The sequence below is a fragment of the Cheilinus undulatus genome, linkage group 21 (genome assembly GCF_018320785.1).
Source record: "Cheilinus undulatus linkage group 21, ASM1832078v1, whole genome shotgun sequence".
In the NCBI taxonomy this organism is placed as follows: domain Eukaryota; kingdom Metazoa; phylum Chordata; class Actinopteri; order Labriformes; family Labridae; genus Cheilinus; species Cheilinus undulatus.
Genome location: NC_054885.1, coordinates 6,353,969 through 6,378,923, shown reverse-complemented (window position 1 = coordinate 6,378,923; position 24,955 = coordinate 6,353,969). Strand labels below are relative to the sequence as shown.

Below are 24,955 nucleotides of genomic sequence, written 5' to 3'. Positions count from 1 at the left end.
AGATGTTTGTCAGTCTTTTTCGCTACTGTTTTGCCACTGTTTGCCACCTTTAACCCATTTTTCCATTTGTTGCCCATTTGGTGCCACTTCCTTGGTATTTATATCCCACTTCTGCATATTTTTGCCAAAATGTGTACCTTTTTTCCCCATTAACCCCATTTTGCTGCTTTTAACCCTATTTTGCCACTGCTTTTTGCCAGTTTTAACACATTTTTGCCCATTTTACAAACTTCATTTTGGAACTTTTACCCCAGTTTTGCCACTTTTGGTGAAGGTTTGTCACTTCTTTTCGCCAGTTTCAACCCAATTTGCAACTACTTGTTTTTTTTCCCCACTTTTCTCACGTTAAACCCATTTTGTGCCACTTAAAAAAAATAATAAAACCAGTAAAAACAACAAAATAAACATACCATCATCATTAATTCCCACTATATTGATTTAGGTTGTTGGCCAAAAAGACTCACCTTATATCTAAGGCTGTCTGTCTGTGTCTCTGCAGGTAGGTAAATGGGAGAACGGTTCCCTGTCCATGAAGTACCACGTGTGGCCTCGGTATGAACTGTACGGAGGGGCGGCGACCAGGGAGGACGACCACCTGTCCATTGTGACCTTGGAGGAGGCTCCGTTTGTCATCGTGGAGGACGTGGATCCTCTGAGTGGAACGTGCATGAGGAACACGGTGCCCTGCAGGAAACAGATCAAAACACTGTGAGAACCAGAGCTCTGATATCAAAAACAGCGCCAGAATTACTGGTTTGATGTGAGAAATAAAAAGCTTGTAAATTGTTGGAAGAATCACATTGATACAGCTGTTTTTTCTCCATTTTTACCCTGGTGGCTCTCAGCAGAAGTGACCAGAGTAGAAATGAAAAGAAAAACCTGGCATCTGCCTCATTTTTTTTCTGAATGATGTTAATTTCCCACGGCAGCTGTGCAAAGCCTGAGGTCGAATCACTTCACACTTCATCTGTGTGACAGTGCCAGATACCAAATCATGATTACAGTGAACTTTTCCTGCCAAATCACACACGAGTCCATGTTTAAGAAAGTAATGATGTGTTTATCTATCCACGCAGGAATCAAACCAAGGAGTCAGGGATCTACATAAAGCGCTGCTGTAAAGGTTTCTGCATAGACATCCTGAAGAAGATCGCAAAGTCAGTCAAGTTTACCTATGACCTTTACCTAGTCACCAACGGCAAACATGGCAAGAAGGTCAACGGGACGTGGAACGGCATGGTGGGAGAGGTGAGAACATACTTTTATGTCTTTGTGGTCACAGTATCTCACAGAGGAGACACTTCACATACACTCAAAAAACATAGGGATACACTGGTCAAACCTGGGTTTAAAATCAGGCTTGCCCTAAAATACCCGATTTAACGTGAACCTGTAGCTTGGACTAAAGTACGGGCAACAAAAGGAACATTAAAAGCACTTTCACTAAAGACAAAGCCAGTTTTTAGGTTGATATATCTATTGGCCCAAACATCTTATGTCACTGTGCTGTGACATGATAGCTCTGGGTATCTGTGATGAAGATGAATGGCTTATACATCTGTTAGATCAAACTCAGACTGAGTGTTCTCATATCATTTTAGATCCAGGAAGAACATCTCTAAAGATTGTTTGCATGTCAGCAAAGGGAACTTTGGTTTGCTTTGGTTCTGTTTGGTTTTATTTTGGTTGGTTTGGCTTGGTTTCATTTGGCTTGGTTTGGTTTAGTTTTATTTGGTTTGGTCTAGTTCTGTTTGGTTTGGTTTGGATTGGTTTCATTTGGTTTGGTGTCATTTGGTTTGGTCTGCTTTGGTTTCATTTGGTATGTTTTGGTTTGGCTTGGTTCCAAATGGTTTGGGTTGGCCTGGTCTGATTTGGTTGCATTTGGTTTGGCCTAGTTCTGTTTGGTTTGGTTTGGCTTGGTTTGGTTTGGCTTGGTTTAATTTGGTTTGGTTTGCTTCTATTTGGTTTGGTTTGGATTGGTTTAATTTGGTTTGGTTTGCTTCTGTTTGGTTTGGTTTGGATTGGTTTGATTTGGTTTGGTTTGGCTTGGTTTGATTTGGTTTGGTTTGGTTTGGCTTGGTTTGATTTGGTTTGGTTTGGTTCTGTTTGGTTTGATTTGGTTTGGTTTGGTTCTATTTGATTTGGTTTGGCTTGTTTTCATTTGGTTACATTTGATGTCCTTTGGTTTGGTCTGCTTTGGTTTCATTTGGCATTGTTTGGTTTGGCTAGGTTACAACAGGTTTGGGTTGGCTTGGTTTGACTCAGTTTGATTTGGTTGGGTTTTGGTTTGGTTTGAATTGGTTTGTCTTGGTCTTACTTGACTTGCTTTCATTTGGTTTAGTTTTATTTGGTTTGGTTTGGTTTGTGTTTGTTTAGTTTGGTTTGGTCTGGTTTGGTTTGTTTGGTTTGGTTTCATTTGGATGGTTTTTGTTTGGAACGCTTTGCCTGACTTCCTGTTTTGGTAAATCTGCTCTGTTCATGTGAACACACATGCTTACCCAGCCTCCATTATGAATAGAATTGCCATGTGTCTGAAGCAGAGTAGCACTTTCAGCACAGAGATGCAACACACATGCTTTGAAAATACAAACACTGAATTAAAATGGAGTAAATTTCTACAGATTGATTGGTGCAGACCGAACGCTGCACAGATGGTCTGTGTGGAAATTTCCAGTTACCATCAGTTGCCATGAGCCCCTTAAATCCCGTGGGCCCAAATACAGTTGGTGTTGTCACCCTTGCATAATTCCTATGACACCCAAGGTTAGAGCTATTGACAGTTTTAGGAGTCCACAATGAATTTAACTGAGAAGTTTTGACATTGCTACCTCTGTGCTTGGACTAAAACTAAAATGAAAAATACTTATAGTCCAAAAATACAGAGTAAACTGCCAACACTGTGGTTTTAGGTTTATAAACTGCACAGATGTTCCAGTGTAAAGATGACTTAGAAGGTAAAGGTGATAGAAGGATCAGGGAGGATGCATACGTGTTTTCACAGTATGTCCTCACACCTGTGTTCATCTTCTATAGGAGCAGCCTGAAGGCTTCATTTCTTCTCTGAAGTGTGTTTTCATACCTTGAATTATGAGCTTTCCTTTCTGGGTCAGCCCTCTGCCCCACAGGCCGAACACTTGTGTCAGATGGTTTAAACGTTTCACCCATGGGTGCACCGATTCAGTTAGCTGCAGCAATTCCCTTTAAGCTCTAAACCTTCCCTAATTGACATTGTTCCCTAGGTAAGGTCGTTGTCACTTCTCATACTTCAACCCGCGAGAGCGAGCTGTGCGCTCTGACTTTGGTGATTTCTTAATGAAGATAACGGATCGATGGCATCCCAGAGTTCACAGGTTGAACGCGCACTCCGTCCCTCGCCGAAGTTTAAACAACCTTCAGAAGTCACCGGAAGATTACGTCTGACTGTAGAAGTTTTACCGTTAAATGTTCATTAAAAGTGACTCATTTAATCTCTTACATAAAGCCATTTAAGTTTTCCTGCCAGTCTGCCAGTCAGTGTCTTCAGTGGGCACCAGGCTGTGAGAGGCTCACCTGTAATAAACCACAGCAGCCCGACTAAAAGCGCCATAATGTGCCGTCTCCTCCTCACCCCCACAGATGGACGGTCATTAGGGAGAGGGAGGGGGAGCTTCATCTTCTCTCCTGTCCCGCAGACACAGACAGTTCTGCATGAAAGATCACAGAGAGAAGAGAATGCATGCGTGAATATAGACACAGATGCAGATAGACCCACAAATCCAGACTCTTTGGAAAGTTACACATCTGCTGTTTTATATTCCCCCTAAACAAAAGGTGGGACGCTAAATTACTGTCAAAATGTCATACAGATTACAGTCCTGGTTGTAAGTAGTGTTAATGTAGAGTAGGGGTTCTCCATGTGGGTGTTGGGACCCCCTAGGGGGTCGCTAGACGCTGAGAGGGGGTCGCCAGATGCTTTGAAAAAACTGCAAATATATGTTAAATGATTTCAGATTGTGTATTTTACCCATTTTTATGAAAATAAATGAGTAAAATTGAGTAAAATGTCCATTTCACAAATAGTCATTTGGTCCAATTTAGGTTCTGATATTAAAAGTATTTATTTGTGCCACTTTTTAACTACTTTTCCCACTCAATTTTGCTAATATTACTTACCACTGTTCATCAATTTTTGTAAAATTTTGACCAGTTTTTACCTCTTTTTACTCACTTATGCCACTTTACACCAATTTTGCCAAGTTTTAACCAATTTTCATCACTTTTAACCACCAATTTTAACACATTTTTGTGACTTTAAATCCATTTTTGTCCATTTTAAACCTATTACATCACTTTTTTCTGCCTGTTTTTTGCCACTTCCAAACCAATTCTGGCCATTTTCCACATATTGAACCATCTTTGCCACTATTAACCCCTTTTAACCACTATTTATGCTCATTTTTGCCCATTTTAACCACATTTCACAATTTGATACACCAATTTTTTGCAAGTTTAACTTATTTATTCCAAATTAAGTCAATTTTTGCCACTATAAACCGCACCTTTTAACCCTGCTTGGCCATTTTTTTAGAACGTTTTTGACACTTTAATCCATTTTTGCCACTTTTTTCCTAATTTTTGCAACTTTGCAATTTTTTTGCAACCCATTCCTGTGACTTTTAAAATCCCATTTCATTCCCTTTTCAACCTCTTTTTCCATTTTTAACCTGTTTCAATTTTGTTTTAAGGAAAATGGATTTAGATTTTAAAGAAGTTTTTATACTATAGTACAAATGAATAGAAATATATATTTGTTTTTTGACAAGAGTGGTTATTATTCAGGTTTAATAAAAAATAGAGGGTCTGTGCCTTCACAAATGTGCAAGTGACCCATGCTGTTGGCACTAATAAACCCCCACACCATCACAGATGCTGGCTTTTTGACTTTGCATTGACAACAACCAGGCTAGTCCTTTTTAGTGTTGAAGTGTGGACTCATCAGGCCACAGAACACTTTCCCTCTTTAGGTCAGTCCATCTCAGATGAACTCAGGCACAGAGATGTCAACGGTGATTCTGGATGTTCTGGATAAATGGCTTTTGCTTTGCATGGTAGAGCCTCAGCTTACGTTGATAGGTGCAGTGATGTACTGTGTTATCTGACAATGGTTTTCTGAAGTGTTCCTGAGCCCACAATGTAACATCCATCTCAGAATGATGCCCGTTTTTAATGCGGAGCCACCTGAGGGGTGTTTGGTATCCCGATCTTGCCTCTTTGGTGCAGAGTTTTTTCCAGATTTTTTTTTTTCAAATTGGTGATGAAGTGTACATACATACAGTAACAAGAAGACAGAACAAAAACACACAACCAAAAATCAATCAAATCAACAAAACAAATATACAAACCAACAAACAAAGAAAACAACCAAATGGTAAAAATATAAACAAGAACAGACATTATTATAGCATTGGTGTTGAATAATTTGTGGTGTGGTAAGGTGTCCTGGCTTAAACATTACATTATCTCAACTTTTTAGAACATGTTGCATGCATCATATAAAGAATGTGTCTAAATTCGATACAAACTGTGCAGTTTATCAGTTTGAACTCTAAATATCTCATCTTTGTGCCATTTTTCAGTCGAACATAGGTTGATAAAATTACTGCATTCTGTTTTCATTCAGATTTAACAAAATGTCCCAGTTTTTTTTTTGATAATGAGGTCTGTTAATCGTACTTAGCCATCAAGACGGGGATCCTAGCCGATAAAAGGTACTAATGAATACCCGTATCTGTAGGCTTTTAGACTGGAAAATGTTTTGGGGTTTAGTAGCAGGAGGCTCCACCAATCAGAGACGCCACTGTGACACTCTAGGATTTTTTGGTATTATTAGGATTTAGCTACTCTCTCAGATTATGGGTTTTAAAATAATGATTCAAGTGTAATATGTCCCTCTGAAGATCTCTGTATGTTTTCTTTTAGTCACTGGTCAATCTGGCAGAGGTAAAACGGTGATAAGTTGTCAGATTCCCAGCCATTTACTTCCTTTTAACCTGGACCAAATCCAGTTTGTTTCCATGTGTTAACACTAAGGACACTCTCCCTCTCCCCCACTATAAATCTGCCATAGCTGCTGTATGTGGCGAAACCGACCCGTGTCCTTGTCCCGCTGAAACCCGGCCAAATCTACTTTATATCTCACACTGTTAATGGACCGAAATCTGGACTGCTGCTCACACGCTCACGCTTTATAGGACGTGCCTGGAAACACTCCTGGACACTCATCGACATCACTCAGCGCCTTTACACAATTTGCCACAGCTCAGAGAGACAATAGATCGAAAGGGGAAAAAAAATCAGAACACTTTAAGGCGGCCTGCAGTCCGTTCTAACTCGATTCTGGCCGTCGGTGTCACATTTCATGGGCTGCATTGACTTGCTCTGCCCCTAATAGCCCTAATCTAAAATATTAGAGCCAATCCACTTGATTACATGAGTTTGGCCTCGCTAGCAGTCACATAAAAACACACAAACCGGCCGACTCACACAAGCACAGATCCTTGCTCACTCATTCTCAATAACACCCACATGGGTCACTTTCATAACACGGAGAGAACAAGTCGTAGGAGGGAGATGGAGCGAGCGAGCGGAGCGAGAGAGGAAGTGAGTACACTGCTGGATGGACTCGCTCTCTCTCCTCGCCGGGAGACATTTCACACATTTAGGCACTAACGCGCACACACAAGTGAACATGCACCAACACACTGACAGAATCAACATGAGTGAGGAGTCACACGGAAACACACAAACACTTTGAAAAGTGCAGATAATGTGCAGAGTAGATGTGTAATATTCTCTCTGCTTGTAAAGGTCCACTTCACTGTGAGGTTGTCAAAATTTTCTACTCTATCTGTCAGCATCAAAATGTCGCCAAAGTATTTGTACAATTTAGAGTGTGCAGGAGTTTGCCTGTAATTTTTGATACTCAAAAACAGGAAATGGCCTAATATTAGGAGCATGGCATTTCTATTCCTGTTGCTGTGCAGTCAGAAAGCCATTAACCATTCCTGATTTTCAGTAAATTCATAGGAAACTTTAAAACCCTGGTATCTTGGTACCTACCACCTCCTCCTCAAGAGAAATCATGACCCAAACTTTAAAAAACCCTTAATTTATTTCATTAATGTTAATTAATTAGTAGTCACTGGTTAATCAGTATTCCTTGCTACCATTACACTATGAAAACAAAAGAACACACCAAAAAATGTTGATGTTTGGACCCTGAACAGAAAACTTATTGAAACAAAGGGACGGGACAAAACAATGTGCATGCAAACATCTTATTTTACTCAATTTTCCCAAGATATCTTGAAAGTTTGGTGATTTCTCTAAGAATTCCCTTGTTATCTTGGGTAAACCAGCATTGTTTCCCAACAAGGCTTCTGTAGATAGAGTTTTTGTCACTTTTTTCCTGGCTCACATTTGCGACCCACTAAAGAGAGCTTGCAACCCACTTTTGGGTCCCAACCTGCCAGTTGAGAACCACTGCTTTAAGGGATGTTGAGGGAGTAGGTGTGGCGAGAAGGAGGATTGACACAACCCCAGTCCTGCTCTAGATGTCCTTACATATTACCGGGGACACAAGAAAATAATCTGTTGACAAGTCAACACCTTTAGGGTAGAGTAAGGGGTGGATATGATGCGTAAGCACGTCCTAGGGCAGTGGTTCTCAACTGGTGGGTCGGGACCCAAAAGTGGGTCATGGAGCAGTTTTCAGAGGGATGCATGAGGGATAGATCTGGAAAGAAATGGTGGCAAACAGTCTTTGAAGGACATGCATCCATACCTTTTATTCTACTCTGTCTTATTGTTATTATGGGTAAAAATTCAAATGTTTCATTTCAACTCATTCATCTCCTTTATTGCAATCTGAAAGTGTCTTTTCCCACGATAAGAATCTCTCAAGAGCCTTGGAAAATTAGCAAAAATTGACACGTCAGTCTTGTCTCATTTTCCAGTCATGTGTTTTGTTCTATTCAAAATCCAAAGTGCACATTTTTAAATTAGCTAAACACTAGTCTCGTTGCCTCCACAGCCAATCACAGCTCTTTCTCTCAATACAGTGGTGTATTTAAATATGACATACTTCTCACTAAGCCATGATTGCTTAATACTGATGCATCATGCTGCTGCTGGTAAAGATTAACCTCCTCCACCCCAGCCTCCTCCTTTATAGCATAAAGCTTGTTGCACTCTCTTATTTAGATTCATGCTACTGTGGATTAATTGCTTTGAACTAATTCTATTGCATTCAGTACGCATTGTCATTAACGTAGAAATTATATGGGGTTTCTAGCTATGCACTCCCTGGAAAGTCAAAGCATGCTGCTTGACTGACCCAGGGACAATCTTTAGTGCAGAGTCTTTTCAGCCAAGTAAAACTGTAGATCTATTTTGCAATGAAATGGTAAAAAGTGCAACAAGTGTGATCCTGACTGAATTTGGGCAGCAATTTGTCGTAAAAGAGGGTGGTGGGTTCTGAGGCTACACCAGTTGAAAACCACTGGCCTTGGGTACCGTCTGGACAAGGATGTAGTGTGGCCACAAGCCATTGGTGGTGCTGTGGGTGGATTATGGATAACAATTATGGATGTATCAAATGGAGAACAATATGGACTGGCACTCCTTCAGATAGAACTTAAGCTATGCATATGATAACGGAAATAAAATAAAATAATATGCACCGAATAGATCCCCAGAGGGAGGAAAAGTAGGACTCTTGTAAATGATGATGCAAAGATAAGGAGCAAATGCTTTCCTGTAGGTCGGCATCAGGATTCACATCGTTGACGTCATGTCAGGATGTCAAACTAGACGACGGTGTAAGAAAATTTTGAACGTACTAGTCTTGTCGAGTCGTGGCCGTGGGGCGTCTTGGATACGTGGTGAATTATGTCACACTTCAAGAGTGTCTATCGTTCCCGAGTTGCAAAATCAGGCGCAAGGTTTGAGGATGACCGGGCCAAAATTTAGCTGAATTTGTGTAGTCTGAGCCGGCCTTTTGTAAGAGAGGTGACCAACAACATGAAAGTCTGACTGAGCTCCAGAGATCCTGTGTGGAGATGGGACAAAGTTCCAGAAGGACAACCATCACTGCAGCCTTCCACTGATCCGCGCTTTATGGCAGATGGCTAATCGAAAGCCTCAACTCAGTGCAAAGCACATGAAAACTTGCTCTGTGTCTCCAGAAGGACTCTTAGAATGTGAGAAACAAGATTCTCCAGTCTCATGAAACCTCACCTAAAACCATCCCGGCAGTGAAGCATGGTGGTGGCAACATTATGCTGTAGGGGTGTTTTTCAGCAGCAGGGTTGAGGGAAAGGAATGGAGCAAAGTCTAACAGTGTTGCCATGTTGCTGGCTGTTTTTTTATGTCCTTCCCTTTTCATATTTGTGCCTGTTTTTTCTCTCATTTTATTAGTAGTAGTAAATATGCCAGTTTTCTTGCATTTTTTTCGAACTAACTGGTAGGTGCATGCTTCCATATTTGTTGCTGTGGTATTAAATCAGGTGTGGATATCATGTGATTCTTCCTCGTATCATATCAAAGTTTAAGAGTCTGGTATAGTGACAGCCCTACTTCACAGCCTGAGAACAAAGGTCTGGTTCTCTCTGTCTTTCTCTCTTTATGACTCACTTATCCACACTGAAGCTTTGACTCACACAGTCATCACACACGCCTTATTAACTCACTGAGACAGACTCGTCCCACTTTATCCCCGTGCTGTAGGGCTCAGAAAATTCGTGGCTAAATATATTACCTGTGCAGAGGTAGAGGGAAGAGAGGCAGGTAAGGGAAGGAGAGGCTATTACCAGCAGCCGTGACCCACTGTGGTAACCCACTTTCTTCCTCCCTCTTTCTGTCTTTCTCCCTCTTTTCCTCCCCTGACGATTATCACATGCGTCCACTCTGAGCGCTCTGTGTGTTGTCCTCCTTCTCTGTCTTTGTCTCTGATTAACATATTCACTCAGCGGCCATTTTACTCTGAAATTCGGTGACAGTTTGGAAGCTAACATGCTGTTTTGTTGAACTATCTACACGATTTTCCCTGGTTGCATGCTCTTTGAAAGTACAGAACTTGTAGTTTTTTCATTGCTCTCATTAAGGAAGTTCAGGCACCATTCTGCCTTCTAAAGAGGCTGATCACCAATGTTGAAGCTTTTATTGGTAAAGAAGAAGCTGTTTAACGGTAAGCACTGAGCTGAAGATGACAGAGGAAAGTTTCCTCCATGTGAACTCAGTTCTCGTGTCTTTTTTTGCCCCACTTGCCTCAGTTTAAATCATGCCTTGTTTTTTTAAACGCATGTTCTTGCTCTCAAACTACATGCCACGACTCTATTGTGTCATCTTTGTTTCTCGGCCTCTAACTGAATTCATTGTGACAGCAAACATACAGAGTGCCTGCATGCTTTTAGCATGTTAACAGAAAGGATACGAGCAGCTGTGACAGCTCTACATGCTTTCTCCTTCATCAGAACAAACTTGTGGCTCTCCTCAGCCTCTTCTATAATGGATTCTCTTTGTATATCTGAACAAGAACATACATTCTTAGATATTTACTGCAGATATATAAGATAGCTCAAAACATTCCTGCTAAAAGGCTCAGTCTTCTCTATTCAGTATAATATGTAAAACCAGTCACTGTCACCACTTTCCTGTCATCATTATACAAGACCAATTTCATGAAAGCTGCACTTCAGCACCATTTTTACCCAAATGTTTACTTTAAATAGCAACTGAACCCTCTGACTGTTTTGTTTAGATGAAAACCTTAACACTTTATGGGACTTTATTAGTGTTGTTACGTTTTTGTTGTGTAAATCAAGTACAAAGTATTTAAATTCTATAGATATTGTTAGAAATATGCAGAATGACTGCCCTCTGCAGATTGAAACTAGGGCTGGGCAATTAATTAGAATTAAAGGGGACATATTTGATCATTTAAAGACAAGTTTATATTAGTGTCTTAGGTTCCCAAAGCATGTCTGTGAAGTTTGTCGCTGAAAAACACTTCAGTATTGGATTTTTGCATGTCTAAAAACCCTGTTTCAGCCCTGCTGAGAATGAGCTACTTCTGTGTCTGTGGCTTTAAATGTTACTTAGCTGCCTGAGCCCGCCCCTGACTACGCCTCTCTCGGGAAATGGATGTGGCTGCTGATAGGATGATCAGGAGGGTAGGGCAAAACTTTCTTGCAGGGGAGGGGCGGGCCACCCAAACCTGGGGGCGGGGCTAACTCCCCACATGACATAATGAGGGGAAAATCTGAGAGCAGCTTGTTTTAGCACGCATTTTCTAAAAGGTGGAGAAAGAAATGGAGGGAATGGACTTTTCTGGTACTTGAGAGGATTGTGGACAGGCCAGGGGCTCATGTTTTTGTTATAAAAGCCTGAAAAAGTTTTTTTAGCTCTATATGTCCCCCATGCAAACATCCAAGTGTTTTTTATTTTAGAATATTTTACAAAAATCCTCCTTTGCTTGTTTTATGTATGTTTTTCTTCATCAAAATGAGTGACAGAAAAACATTAATCCCCTTCAAGAAATCTATTGATATCAAATTTGTAATATGAACACAAATAATTTCAACTAGATATAGATATATTTTATCGTTCTGCCCTAGTTCATTCTATCTAATAGTAGGAGTGTGATAAGACCACTTATCTCATGAGATGAGACGAGACAAGATTTCATTTTTTTCTAAGTGCAAAAAAAAAAAAAAGTGAAAAATATGTACTTATACAGCTGAAAGTCATAATTGGAAAGTATTCAGGTCTATTCAGAAATGTTTAAACTAACTCCACTTGTACTGAATAGGATATCAATGCTTACACACAGTTTGTCTCGTCTAACTCAAACTTTACATTTTAATGCTCTTCAAATCAAACCTTTCATTTTAATAGTCTACCACATCTTTATTTTACTACACTATGCACTCATCGCTACAATTACAATAATATTTATAAAAGCATTTAAATGGTTTTGTAAGTACTTTAAACACTGTTCACACCCCTATCTAATATTGATGAAGGTTAGCATTTGTTGACGGAAATCATACCCCTAGCTGCGATCAGCTGATAGTCAGCTGATAATAATTATTCCTTCTCAGCTCTCACAGCCAATCACAGCTCTTTCTCTCAACACAGCAGTCCATTTAAATATGATGTACTTCTCATTAATCTCACTAAGCTTCACCTCCTCCATCCCAGCCTCCTCCTTTATAACTTAAAGCTTGTTGCACCCTCATGTTGAGATTCATGCCGCTAATTAATTACTTTACTGAAATAATTTCATTGTTTTCATTACCCATTGTCATAAATGTATCTGTCCATATGGGGCTTCCAGCTATGTGCTCCCTGAAAATTCATAGCATGCTGCTGGATTAACCCAGGCAGCATCTTTAGAGCAGAGCATTCTCTGTCATGTTAAATTTCAAATTGATATTGCAATTAAATGGTTAATTGTAAGATGAGTGTTCCTGGCTGAATGTAGGACATAATATAGAACGAGTTATTGCTTGAATTTGTTGAAAAATACATAATATGAGGAACCTGATAATGATCACATATTAAATTGCAATTGCAATATTTGGGGAATAAAAAGCACATTTAGATTATTTTTCAAAGTTGACTTCTGATTTCCTCTGTTGTATCCATAATGTAATTCTGAATATCTCTGCATGCTTTGTATTTCTATTTTTTAATGAAGTATCACAGAGTAAATGTGAAGGCAGCTTTTTGAAACTCCAGGGCGGATGCACCGCAGCCAAATCTCTGTGTTTTTGCTACTCCATAATAATTGAATATTAGTAAGATATTCTGCACTGTGAGTTTTAATGATTTATGCAGCTTGAGTATGTTTGATTTACACAATATGATTGTTTTCAAATGGGATTGGTACAATTATTACTGTAAAATTCCATTTATAATTTTTTGGTTTGCTTTAAATGATAATTTCCACAAATACGATCAATAAATCTCAACTTTTGTTGCCCAGTTTTCTCTTGAGAAGCCTTAAAGTTAACTAAAGCTATTGCAAAACAACTGGAGACATCACAGAAACATATTTTCACCAATGTTGAAGTGTTCCTTTCAAACTAAAGTGCACCCATCTGCACCCCTGTCAGTTTTTTCCTGACAGGATTTGTTCATTTTTAGATAAACTCCTTTCCAGTCACATTGAATAAAGTCAATAAATCACTGCCTTTGCCTCTAAATTACATACTTTTGTTATTTTGCTCTTATTTCATGCTTTTGTTGCTGTGACAGCTGACAAGCAATAACCCCGTAAAGCCCTTAGAGAGAATTTTGAAGATGAAGATGTAGCGGTAATGGAGGCTCTTTGTGTCTGCTTTCTTCCCTCTCTTTACCAGGTGGTGTTGAAAAACGCTCACATGGCCGTCGGCTCTTTGACCATCAACGAGGAGAGATCCGAGGTCATAGATTTCTCCGTCCCCTTCATTGAGACAGGAATCAGCGTCATGGTTTCCCGTAGCAATGGCACTGTTTCACCCTCAGCCTTCTTGGGTGAGGACCGGAGAGAGTAACTGTGCATCAATTTTATATTCTTTTATGTGCAAGGAGGAAGCTAAAACCTAGAAGCTATAACCGTTTTTTACTGGAAGCTGAAAAATATCAGATATTAAACCTGCTATCGCAGTTATTCATTTATGTTTTCCCTTTCTTGTCCATCAGGAAGAGAAAGCATTTGCTCTAAGTTGCATGTAAATAAGCATGGCAATAACGATCATGACAGAGATCATGTTTGATAAAAAATGAGACATGTATATTGATTCTGCAGTTTGATCCATGTCCCATCTGTTAACATGGAGTTTAGCCTGATGTGTATATATGCTGTAGCCCTAACCTACTCAGAGACCTACGCACATAGCCAGATGTGCACCTCCTCAAAAATGATTCAGATTCAGACAACTTTAATAATCCCAGGAGGGCAATTCATTTGCAGCTCACCCACATCCATCGCATTAACCCACACTCAACTATTAAATGTCAGCGCTGATAGATCAACAAGCGGAGGTTCGTGAAGGACCACACAAAAAGTTACATAAGATAAAAGACATCAATAACAAATATCTATAAATAGACATGAAGATAGAAGAAGACTTTAAATGCCTGCTGTCTGAGCTCATTAGCCTGTTAGCAGCAGGTATTAGCTACCTGGAGTAACAGTTCGATTAACTCCAAGGTATCTGGTTGTCAGCCTGCAGGCATAACTTTAAACTCACAAGCCAAAATCTGATGAGGTCAGGTGCTAATCTTCACTGGCTAAAATTGATCTGTTCCCTGAAATGACATAGACTGTAAGCCCTGTGATTTGTCCGCTTGGTAACACTGGGTGACCGTCTCTCTCATATTGTGTGAACTCTCATTTGAGATAATTGGCTGCAAACAACTATTATATTTACAGCCAATAAAGAAGGATATTTACAGCTTACTAGTATATGGGCCATTATTAAGGGCTGCTATAGGCTGGTCATTTCAGCAAATAAAGACAGATATTTACAGCAGATAAAAGAAAACATTTACAAGCAAAATAGGTCATTATTTATAGCCAATTAAGGCCAATATTTACAGACAAAAGGAGATAGTGTTTATAGGCAATATAGGCAAGTATTTGTGAATGGTAAAGGTCCATATTCATAGCCAATAGGTCACAATAATTTCAGCCAATATAAGCTGGTATTTATAGTCAACATAGCACGGTATTTACAGACAATACAGGCCAGTATCTGCAGCCCATACAGGCAGATGTTTACATTCAATAAAGGCCAATTTCTACAGGTGATATAGGCTGATATTTTTACACTGATTAGGGCCAATATTGATGGTCATCACAGGAAAATATTTTCAGCCAACATAGCTAGATTATGGCCAATATAAGACAATATTTGGAACCAATATACACCATTATTTAGACCCAATGTTGGCTGGTACTTTCAGATGATATTGACAGCCAATATAGGCAGATATTTACAGTCAATAGAGGCAGTTTTTTTCTTCCAGTAAAGGCTAGTTTTTACAGCTGATATTTACAGCCAATATAGGCCAGTATTTTTTTAAATCAACAGTAAAAGCCAACATTTACAGTCAAACAGACAGATATGTACAGTCAGTACAGGCCATTATTAACAAATGATCAAGGCCCATATTCATAGCCATTATGTCCCAATATTTTTAGCCAATTTAAGCTGGTATTAACAGCCAATATAGGTGTATATTTACAGCCAATACAGGCAGTTTTTTCAATCAATATAGGCCATTTTTTACAGCTGATATTTACAGCCAATGTAGGCCAATCTGTTTTAAACTGATTAAGGCCAATATTTATAGTCAAGAAGATTTTTTCTGCCAATTTAGATAGAATATGGCTTATATAAGACAATATTTAGAACAAATATAAGCCATTTTTAGAGCCAATACAAGCTGGTGCTTTCAGGTGATATTCACAGTCAATATGGGCTGCTATTTACAGCAGATATAGGCCAATTTTTACACTGATTAGTGCCAATATTTACGGTCATAACAGGCAACTTTTACAGCCACTTTAGGCCTATATTTGCAGGCAACAGATGGTATTTCCAGCCAATATCCAGAGGTATTTACAACCAATACAAACTGGTATTTACAGCCAATATAGGCCAGTAATTGCAGCCCATGCAGGCAGATGTTTACATTCAATATAGGCCAATTTTTACACTGACTGGGGCCAATATTGCAGGTCATAACAGGCAAATATTTACAGCCAATATAAGCAATTATTAGAGCCAATATTGACTGGTACTTTCAGGTGATATTAACAGCCAATATAGGCTGATATTTACAGCCTATATAGGCTAGCGTTTACAGTAGGTATAGGTAAATGTTTATGGCCAATATAGGCCAATATTTACGGTCAACTTAAAGTAATATTTACAGCTAAAATAGAAGCTGTTTTTTCTGTCAATATAGGCCATTTTTACCACTTATATTTACAGCCAATATAGGCCAGTATTTTTAAAACCAATATTTACAGTCAAACAGGCAGATATTTACTGTCAGTTTGGCCAGTATTAACAAATGATCAGGGCCCATAGTCCTAGCCAATATGTCCCAATATTTTTAGCCAATTTAAGATGGTATTTACAGTCAATATAGGCTGATATTTACAGGCAATACAGGCTGTTTTTTCAATCAATATAGGCCATTTTTACAGCTGATATAGGCTGATATTTGAAGCCAATATAGGCTGGTATTTTTACACTGTTAAAGGCCAATATTGAAGGTCATAACAGGAAAATATTTTCAGCCAATATAGGCAGATTATGGCCAATATGAGACAAAATTTAGAACCAATATAAGCTTTTATTAACAGCCATTATGGGCTGATGGTTACAGCTGATATAAGCTAGTGTTTATAGCCAATATAGGCTAATATTTACAGTCCACCTCTGGAGATATTCTCAGTCGTCAGTATAGCCTGTTACTTACAGTTAATATTGACTGTTTTTTGCAATCAATTAAGGTGGATATTATTAGCCAGTATAGGCTAACTTTACAGCTAATATCAGTTCATCTATACAATAATATTGACTGGTAATTACAATTAATACAGGCTGTTATTCACAGCCAATATAGGCCGATAATTACAGCAGATGCAGCCATTATTAATGGCCAATATAGGCCGATATTAAACAGCAGATACAGAACAATATTAATGGCCAATATAGGCTGGTATTCCCAGTCCCCAGGTAGGGGTTGTAAAGTTTAACTGGTATGATAATTACGTTTTTAAGAAGGTATCTTCTGATATTGATTTCATTCTGATAATACTGTTTAAAAATAACAGTTCAATGGCTTCATCCTTTTAAAATGTAGTCCAATGAAAAACAATGTTGACTTTAAAGGCAGCAACAGAAACACAGAATGGTGATTTCTGTTTTAGTTACATTGAAGGATAGGCTACGCCCATTTCCACCAACTAAAGTGCTTATTTTTTCTTGCTGGTTTTATTGGCATCAATGGATTCTCTTCAGAGTTTGATTTTGCTGCAGCTCAGATTTGAGCCACGGTTCTGTCAGATTGAGAGCGTTATCTGCATGTTTGTAAGGTCGCTTTAGTTGAACGTCCCTTCTTCCATGTTTTGAAGTTGAACTAAAACGATGTAGTGGACACACAAAGTGATACGAGCCCAGCTTCTATGTATGTGTATGATGAGGAGGCAGACTGTGCTGCATGATAATATGGCTAACTGTTTATTTATTCTCTCTCTCATTTTCGCTCTCTGTCTCTTTGCCCTCCAACATTTCCCACTCCTACTCAACTCCACTGACTCTTCCTTCCTCTTCTCAATCTGCCGCTCCTCATTTGCATATCTCTCCCTTGCTTGTTTTGTTCTCCCGCTCTCTCTGTGCCGCCCTGGCTCTTTTCCCTCTCTCTCCCTTGCTTTGTGTCCCTTGTCTCTTCCCCATCTTCTCCCCTTTTTTTTCTCCCCTCTTTTTTCTTCCCCTTATCTGTCCGTCCACGCTGCATCCCTTCATCCTTCGTCTCCCTTCATCTCTCTCTCTCTCCTCCCTTCTCTCTCGCCCTCAGAGCCCTTCAGCGCCGATGTGTGGGTGATGATGTTCGTGATGCTGTTGCTGGTGTCAGCAGTGGCGGTGTTTATATTCGAGTACTTCAGCCCTGTGGGCTACAACCGCTGTCTGGCTGACGGCAGAGGTGAGAGGCCTCAGATCCACACACATGGAAACACACAAACATGGAAACACGCACACATTAACACAAGCGTGGGACCTGTTAGGGTTAGGAGGGAAGCTATATATGTAAATGAGGACAGATCTTTCTCTTCCTGTCCCTTGTTGCCTCTTTTTTCTCACTTTTTCCACTCAGAAGACAGCAGATGATCAGGCACACAAAGGTGGAATTAACTAGTGAAAATAGTCATTTGTGACATATGTTCACTGTTATGCATAATACTCCAAGATGAAGTTCAATTTTCAGCACCTGACTGCAAAAATATGCTCCGTAAGATGTGAAATGTTATTGAGAAGATGGAAACTAAGAGTTGATGTGAAAGGAAAACCCAGTCCAGCTCAGACAGTATGACAAGTTGAAACATGCAACTGCACGGGTGTCTCTGAAAGCCTGTCAGTTCACACCACTGCAACTATAGGAGACAATATTTCATTTTCACAGCAACAACTCTTTGTGCTTTAGTTGCTACTATTCTGCTCTTATGAAACGAGCAAAAATATTTAAAAAATGTGCCATTCATGGGTGCTGAAGCTGAATCACCAACCTCCAATTTCTAGTGCAAGGCAGAGATATCCCAGCTTTTTTAAATTAAATCGGCAGAGCTCGAAACACAAGTGACCTGCAACTTGTAAAGGACGTTACCTCTGGTTGAAATACTCTTGATTTATGTCCACATGCCAATAAAAAAGAAAACAGAAGAAGAAGAAGTATGCTTCTCTCGTGTTAAACAAAGAAAGTTACAAAATTGAGTATATAAATGTGATTAATGTCGAATATCCTCCCTGCTTCGACAATTTAGCTTTTTCCAACATATTAATAAACTGTGCTATTTGAACTTTTCAAAAATGATAGAAAATTTCCTGAGCTGTTTTCATAACTTGCTTGGAATGCTGGGGAATTTGCGTTGAATTTTTCAGGAATTTTCAGTAACATTTTTAGGGATATGTTAATATATATAAGATACTTTAATGAGATGTTTTAGGGGGATTTGCTTTTAAAAAATTTTAGGGTACATTCCTGGGAATTTGGGGGATTTATTTGTAATCAGAATTTCCTTCAAATTTGAGGGGACATTTGGGCAATGTAAGAAATTCTTTAGAGAGTTTGATTGAACATTTTCTTTAGTTTTCATTAGAATTTGTAAATTTTCAAGAATTCTGTAAGAGATTTGGGTGGTTTTCACTTTGAATTTGCTTTGAAATATTTAGGTACATTAAGGGATTTTATTTCCGCTTTATTACCTCCGCCAAGGAGGTTATGTTATCAGGTGGGTTTTTTCGTTTGTTAGTTAGTTTGTTAGCAACATAACTCAAAAAGTTGTGGATGGATTTTGATGAAATTTTCAGGAAATGTCAGAAATGGCATAAGGAAGAACTGATTAGATTTTGGGAGTGATCTGGATCACTGTCTGGATCCAGGTATTTTTTAAAGGATTCTGTACTATTGGGAGATACAGCTAATGGCGGAGGTCTGCGCTCTCCGAGTGCTTTTCTAGTTGGGGAATGTGATTGTAAATTTGGGGATTTAAAACTCTTGAAATTTTTCCTTTTTTTTAAATTGGGGGTTGTTTGGGAGGATTTTAGGTGGAATTTATTTGGATATTTTGGGGCAATTTATCAAAAGTTTTGGGTGGATTTTTGCTTGAAATTTTGGGAATTTTGCTCGAAAATTTAAGGAATTTTCTTTTTTTGTTGAAAACAAAAAATGAATGAACTACTGGTTGAGATGCACGATATTATTGGCCTGATTTCGGTATAAGCAGATATCAAAATTTCTGCCAATATTAAGATCTGATATTTTGGACATGAATTTCAGCATATATCGATTGTAAAATTTGGCCATATAAGCTAATAAATTAGTGGAATTTCAGGCTGGACAAAAAGCCCTATGCAAGTTGAGATCTTTTTCATTATTCATCCTCCTTCTTAAAATTTGAAATGGTGTTTTAAGAAAAAAAGTTTGTTTCTTTTTTTATCCTCGAACCTTAAATTGTGTTCAAAAGACTGAATTTTTAGTTGTGCAAAACAAATTTAAATATCAGTATCGACTAAAATTAATCTCTTAAGTTCAGCATATCGGATATCGGAAAAAAAACAATATTGGCATCCCTAATTACAGGCTTTTCAGAAATATTCCATAAGATGATCAAGGAATATTAAAGTAAATTTAGTATATTTTTGTGGGGGATTTTGGGAAAACAAATGTTTGAGGAAATTTTTGGTAATGTCTTGTACATTTTCGTAAATTTGGGAGGATATTTTCAAATATTTTAGAGATCTATCAAAGACTCAAAGATCTCCAGAACTTTTGTTGGAAATTCTTTTTTTTCCTGTCTCTTAATGACTGAAACCATTTCTTACTGACTTAATGGCCTCCGATGAATTGGCCAACACAGCCACAACATTTGGACTTGGAGCAGCCATATTTAGTATTCAAAAACATATTCTGTGTGAAAATGACTCCATGCAAGTAAAGGAATAATCATTTTAGTGTTGTACAGTAAAATAAGCCTGTTTTCCTCATATGCAGAAATTATTTTCGATGAAAACTACTTCCTGTTCAACAGCTTAGGTTTTACACATGTCTGGTTCCATTCATCCCAAATAAGTGAGAGAAACTAAAAATGTATTCCAAATAAAAAGCTCAGGCAGGTCTCAAAAGGATGTATAAAGAGCCTTTCTGCATCTAAATCCTTCACACTGAAACCACCGTGGGTTTTTACATCTCAGACTGTCAATGGGTAAAATGTTCCTATTATTAGCACACATTTAGTTTCATAAAGAGCGCTGATGAAGAGTCATTATTTAGCCAAAGACAATGAACAGCTGATTAACCACAGAACTGGATCGCTGTCGGATGATGATCCTTCTCATCCAGAGTCCTCTCAGGACCAATCACTCAGTCCTGAACTTCCATCAGACTCTGCTTCACTCGATGCACTGAGTACATCTAATGACACTTTTAAACTGTGGGTCTCTTTTCTGTCTGTGGTATCTGAGTTCTGATAAGCAGTGTAGAAACAGATAAGAGCAGTCCAATATCACTCCTGACTCAAATTCCACAAATTAACTATCATGCAGTCGTGCATGAACCTTCTACTCAGTCCCCCCTAACCAATGCTCAGAAGCAGGAATGGTTGCAGTGGGCCCAGAAATACATGAAGACTCATTTTCAAACAGTCTTGTTGACTGATGAGTGCTGTGCAACCCTGGATGGTCCAGATAGATGGAGCAGTGGATGGTTTTTGGATGGCCACCATGTCCCAACAAGGCTGCGACATCAGCAAGGAGGGGGCGGAGTCTTGTTTTGGGCCAGAATCATTGGGAGGGAGCTGGTAGGCCCCTTTAGAGTCCCTGAAGGTGTGAAAATGACCTCCGCAAAGTATATAGAGTTTCTGACTGACCACTTTCTGCCACGGTACAAAAAGAAGAACCATGCCTTCTGTAGCAAAATCATCTTCATGCATGACAATGCACCATCTCATGCTGCTAAGATTATGTCTGTGACATTGGCTGCTATGGGCATAAAAGGAGAGAAACTCATGGGGTGGTCCCCATCCTCCCCTGACCTCAACCCTGTTGAGAACCTTTGGAGCATCCTCAAGCTAAAGATCTATGAGGGTGGGAGGCAGTTCACATCAAAACAGCAGCTCTGGGAGGATATTCTGACATCTTGCAAAGAAATTCAAGCAGAAACTCTCCGACATGTACATCAGCATTAGTGCCGGTCCAAATCAAGGTCATCACTGTCTATTCACCACATTTATAAATCCAAAACATGATCAAAACTTTGCTGCTGAAGTGTCTGATTTAGGATTTTTGAAGCATGCAGAGAGAATGGCGACAGGCAGTTTGGTCCTTAAGAGGAAAAGTGTTTGATGATTGATGAGTAATGCATCAAGTGGTAAATTGCACCAAACAAGCAGCACAGGTAGAGCTCTGCAGGTTAATGTTTCCTCTCTGTAGTGATCCTAGGATGATTATTCGGAAAGGATTGTTTCAAACTGTTCACAGCAATGTAAAGAGACAAACACACCGCATAACGCCTCTGCATGCAGACCCGCCATCCTCAACGTCCTCGCTGAACCTGGGATTTCATTCTCCTCCTCCACGCTGCTGCCATTTTATCATGTACAGGTACAACTCTGCATGGGCGTCATCACACCTGCAGAGGCTCTTCCTTCATACTGGACCAGACTTTTTATCCCTCCTAAAATCACATGTCAACTCTGACAGGAAAGGGCAAGTTGACAGAGAGAGACAGCCAAACTGATATAAAAAAAATCAATGTTTTTCCACATTTCTATCTAAAACACGTCTATATAAAGGCAGTGGGTGTGCTTCTCTCCTTCCTCTGATTCTTCATGTTCTGCAGACGATGTTCTCCTCCCCAAAGCGCCGTTTCCTCCTTGTTTCATCTGCTCGTAGCGCTGTGGGAGTTTGGGTATCACGAAGAGTGCAGATCGAAGTTTGGACTCGGAGGATTCAGAGTATGGTATCAATGGAGAGCGCGTACATTTGTAAACTCTCTGCCCGATTCATTTAACCAACTTTACTGCGAACTTCACAGAGGAGAGACTTGGCACCATCGGCTCCGTTTGTCCGTGAACAAAAGCTCCATACAGCTATACACTCCCACGCACTTTAAACACACACTCACTGTCTTTCCCTCTCACACGCTCACACATACCCACACAAGGATTGTGAACCAACTGCTAATCGCTGCATAATCGCTGCCTGGGATGAACCGGAGTGCACCCTGCTCAGGGAGGAATTCAACAAACAGATCAGAACTCATACAGAGAGTCAGTTATTACTACTGTCAAGGAAATGTGTGGATTTCAGTCAAGGGCGCCACGATGGTTGAAATAAGAGGGCCCCAGCCTTATGGTGGTTAATGGAAGTCAGCAAAGATGAGCAACAACAACTACACTTAATTTTAAATTCATGCAGCAACAAATACTCATTTATTTTCTGTTATTTGCAGTGAAATTGAGCCTTTTTGAAAAGCTTTTTTGATATGATGCAGGCCGTTTTGGGGACCAAACCAGTTGTTCTCAACTGGTCTTACCCACAACTCCTCAATGAGGTATCACAACCAAATTTTCTCTTTTTTTCAGTCATTTTATTCAATGAAAAAGTCAGTCTTTTTGACCTCAGAAAGTAATGATAGGACAGAAGATTCCTGGAAAAGTATCAGTACATTCCTAAAAGTTTCTAGGACATATTCCAGATACATTCCAAAACACTGCAGGTTGTCAAATATTCCCCAATGTTTCCAGAGAAAATTCCTTAAGAGTCCCAGTAACTACTGCTGAAAACTCTAAAATGTTCCTCATACCTTGTGGACATTCTTTAGATATACAGAAAAAAAGTCCCAGAGAATATTAACCTTGCAAAGCTGCTAGATTGGCCAGCTTCCATGTCTGTCATCAGGCAAAACTTCAATCTGAAACAATAGAGATCTGTGCAATGGTGAAACTGACCAATCAGCATCATTTGAGGAGAATGAAGCAGTAGCAACAGGTGAGGTTTAGCTGCACTACCCAATATCAATGGCAGCTGCGGGTGTAGTGATAAGCAGGGATGTGGCTGTTGTGTAGTGGCCATTTTGTCAGAACTGGACCCCATTTCTGTATCAAAACAAGAACAAAGAACAGCACTGAAAGTTTTTCTTTGCAGAGATTTTTTTTGCACTTTTCCAGACCGGCCTTGGCATGAGTTTTATCTACCAACAAGCTAAAATGATTGTAAACTATGACTGACCTGCCAGCCAAGTTCAGACTTCCACTGAAGCTGCACGCCTACTGCCTCATTTTATCTGCTTGCTTTGATTGGAGTTCAACCAAGTTCAACCAATCACCTTAAACATTTATTTATCTATTAATTTTTTAAGTCCAGCCCTTTCCAAACAATTTCTATGGGAGGTTTCCCAGATGAATGTGAAATAAATCCATGCAATAAATATATGATACAGTCAATTTAGTTTGAGGGAAATTACTTAAAGTTTCCTAAAAAAAAAGATTTACAGGACAAACGTAAAGTTAAGCTGTAAAATCAGTATTTTATTTTTAACCTGAATAATAGCCACTCCTGTCAAAAGAAATTTATATATCTGTCTATTCATTTGTGCTGTAGTATACAGCCCTCTTAACAATGTAAATCCATGCTTCTCAAAACAAAATTAAAACTGGTTAAAAATTGCAAAAAGAGGTGAAAAAGGTGGTGAAATGGGATTTTAAAAGTAGCAAAGATGGGTTAAAGTGACAAATATGTTTATTAAAATGGCAAGGGGGATTAAAAAGTGGCAGAAATAGGTTTATACTGTCAAAAATTGGCCAATTTAGGCAGTTAATTGAAAATTTGCGCTATTGCACAGAAGTTGCAATATTTCTTTTACATAAAATTTTATGTCAAAATCCCAGTTTGAAACTTTTTTTGCTGCAGGGATGGTATGCATTACATATCATGCAATCATTCACCCCTTTTCATGGGCATGAAAAGGGGTAAAAAAAGGGGCTAATAGTGGCAAAGATGGGTCAACAGAGGCAATAATAGGCAGAAAGTGTCAAAAATTGGGTTGGAAGTGGCAAAAACAGGCAGAAAAAGTTGTGTTAAGGGGCTTAAACTGATAAAAATGGGGTTAAAGTGGCAAAAATATGTTAAAATTGGCAAAAATTGTGGGAAAAAAATGATGAAGTGCCAATCCCAGCTGTCACTGATCCAATCACAAGACTGACATATGGAGACAAAACCAGCAACATGACAGCTCTGAGCAATTTAGAGTCACTTATCAACCTAATGAGCATATGTTTGGTCTGTGGAGTAAACCAGAGTACCAGGAGAAACCCAACGGATGCACACACCTCACTGTCTAACCAGGGCTCAAACCAGGAACCTCCTTGCAGTGAGGCAAGGGTGCTAACCCCCACACCACCATGCAGCCCTGCAGCCCTGCATCAAATGAAAAATCAAACAACAAAAAAGCAGATTGGTCATCCTCCATCATGCCCTTTAACCTCATATGTCACAAAGTATACATCCAACCACAGCTGCTCTGTAAACATGACACATGAAACATCACTTTACATTCGAGTTTTATCTTTTTATCCACCTTGGAAAGAAAAAAAATCTACTCAGGGTTACTGAAGCTCACAATCATGGTAGAGAATAAT

The 24,955-nt window shown here is 39.2% G+C and overlaps 1 protein-coding gene across 2 annotated transcripts in view; it reads left to right on the top strand.

Moving 5' to 3' along the window:
* LOC121503574 (glutamate receptor ionotropic, NMDA 2B) overlaps positions 1 to 24,955 on the top strand; it is a 276,993-nt gene that overhangs the window by 224,520 nt on the left and 27,518 nt on the right. For both annotated transcript variants that reach the window (XM_041778041.1, XM_041778042.1), the window contains 4 exons: positions 500 to 708; positions 1,077 to 1,248; positions 13,404 to 13,557; positions 17,620 to 17,745. In XM_041778041.1, coding sequence (XP_041633975.1) covers positions 500 to 708; positions 1,077 to 1,248; positions 13,404 to 13,557; positions 17,620 to 17,745 — 661 coding nt within the window. The remainder of the gene's footprint in view (positions 1 to 499; positions 709 to 1,076; positions 1,249 to 13,403; positions 13,558 to 17,619; positions 17,746 to 24,955) is intronic.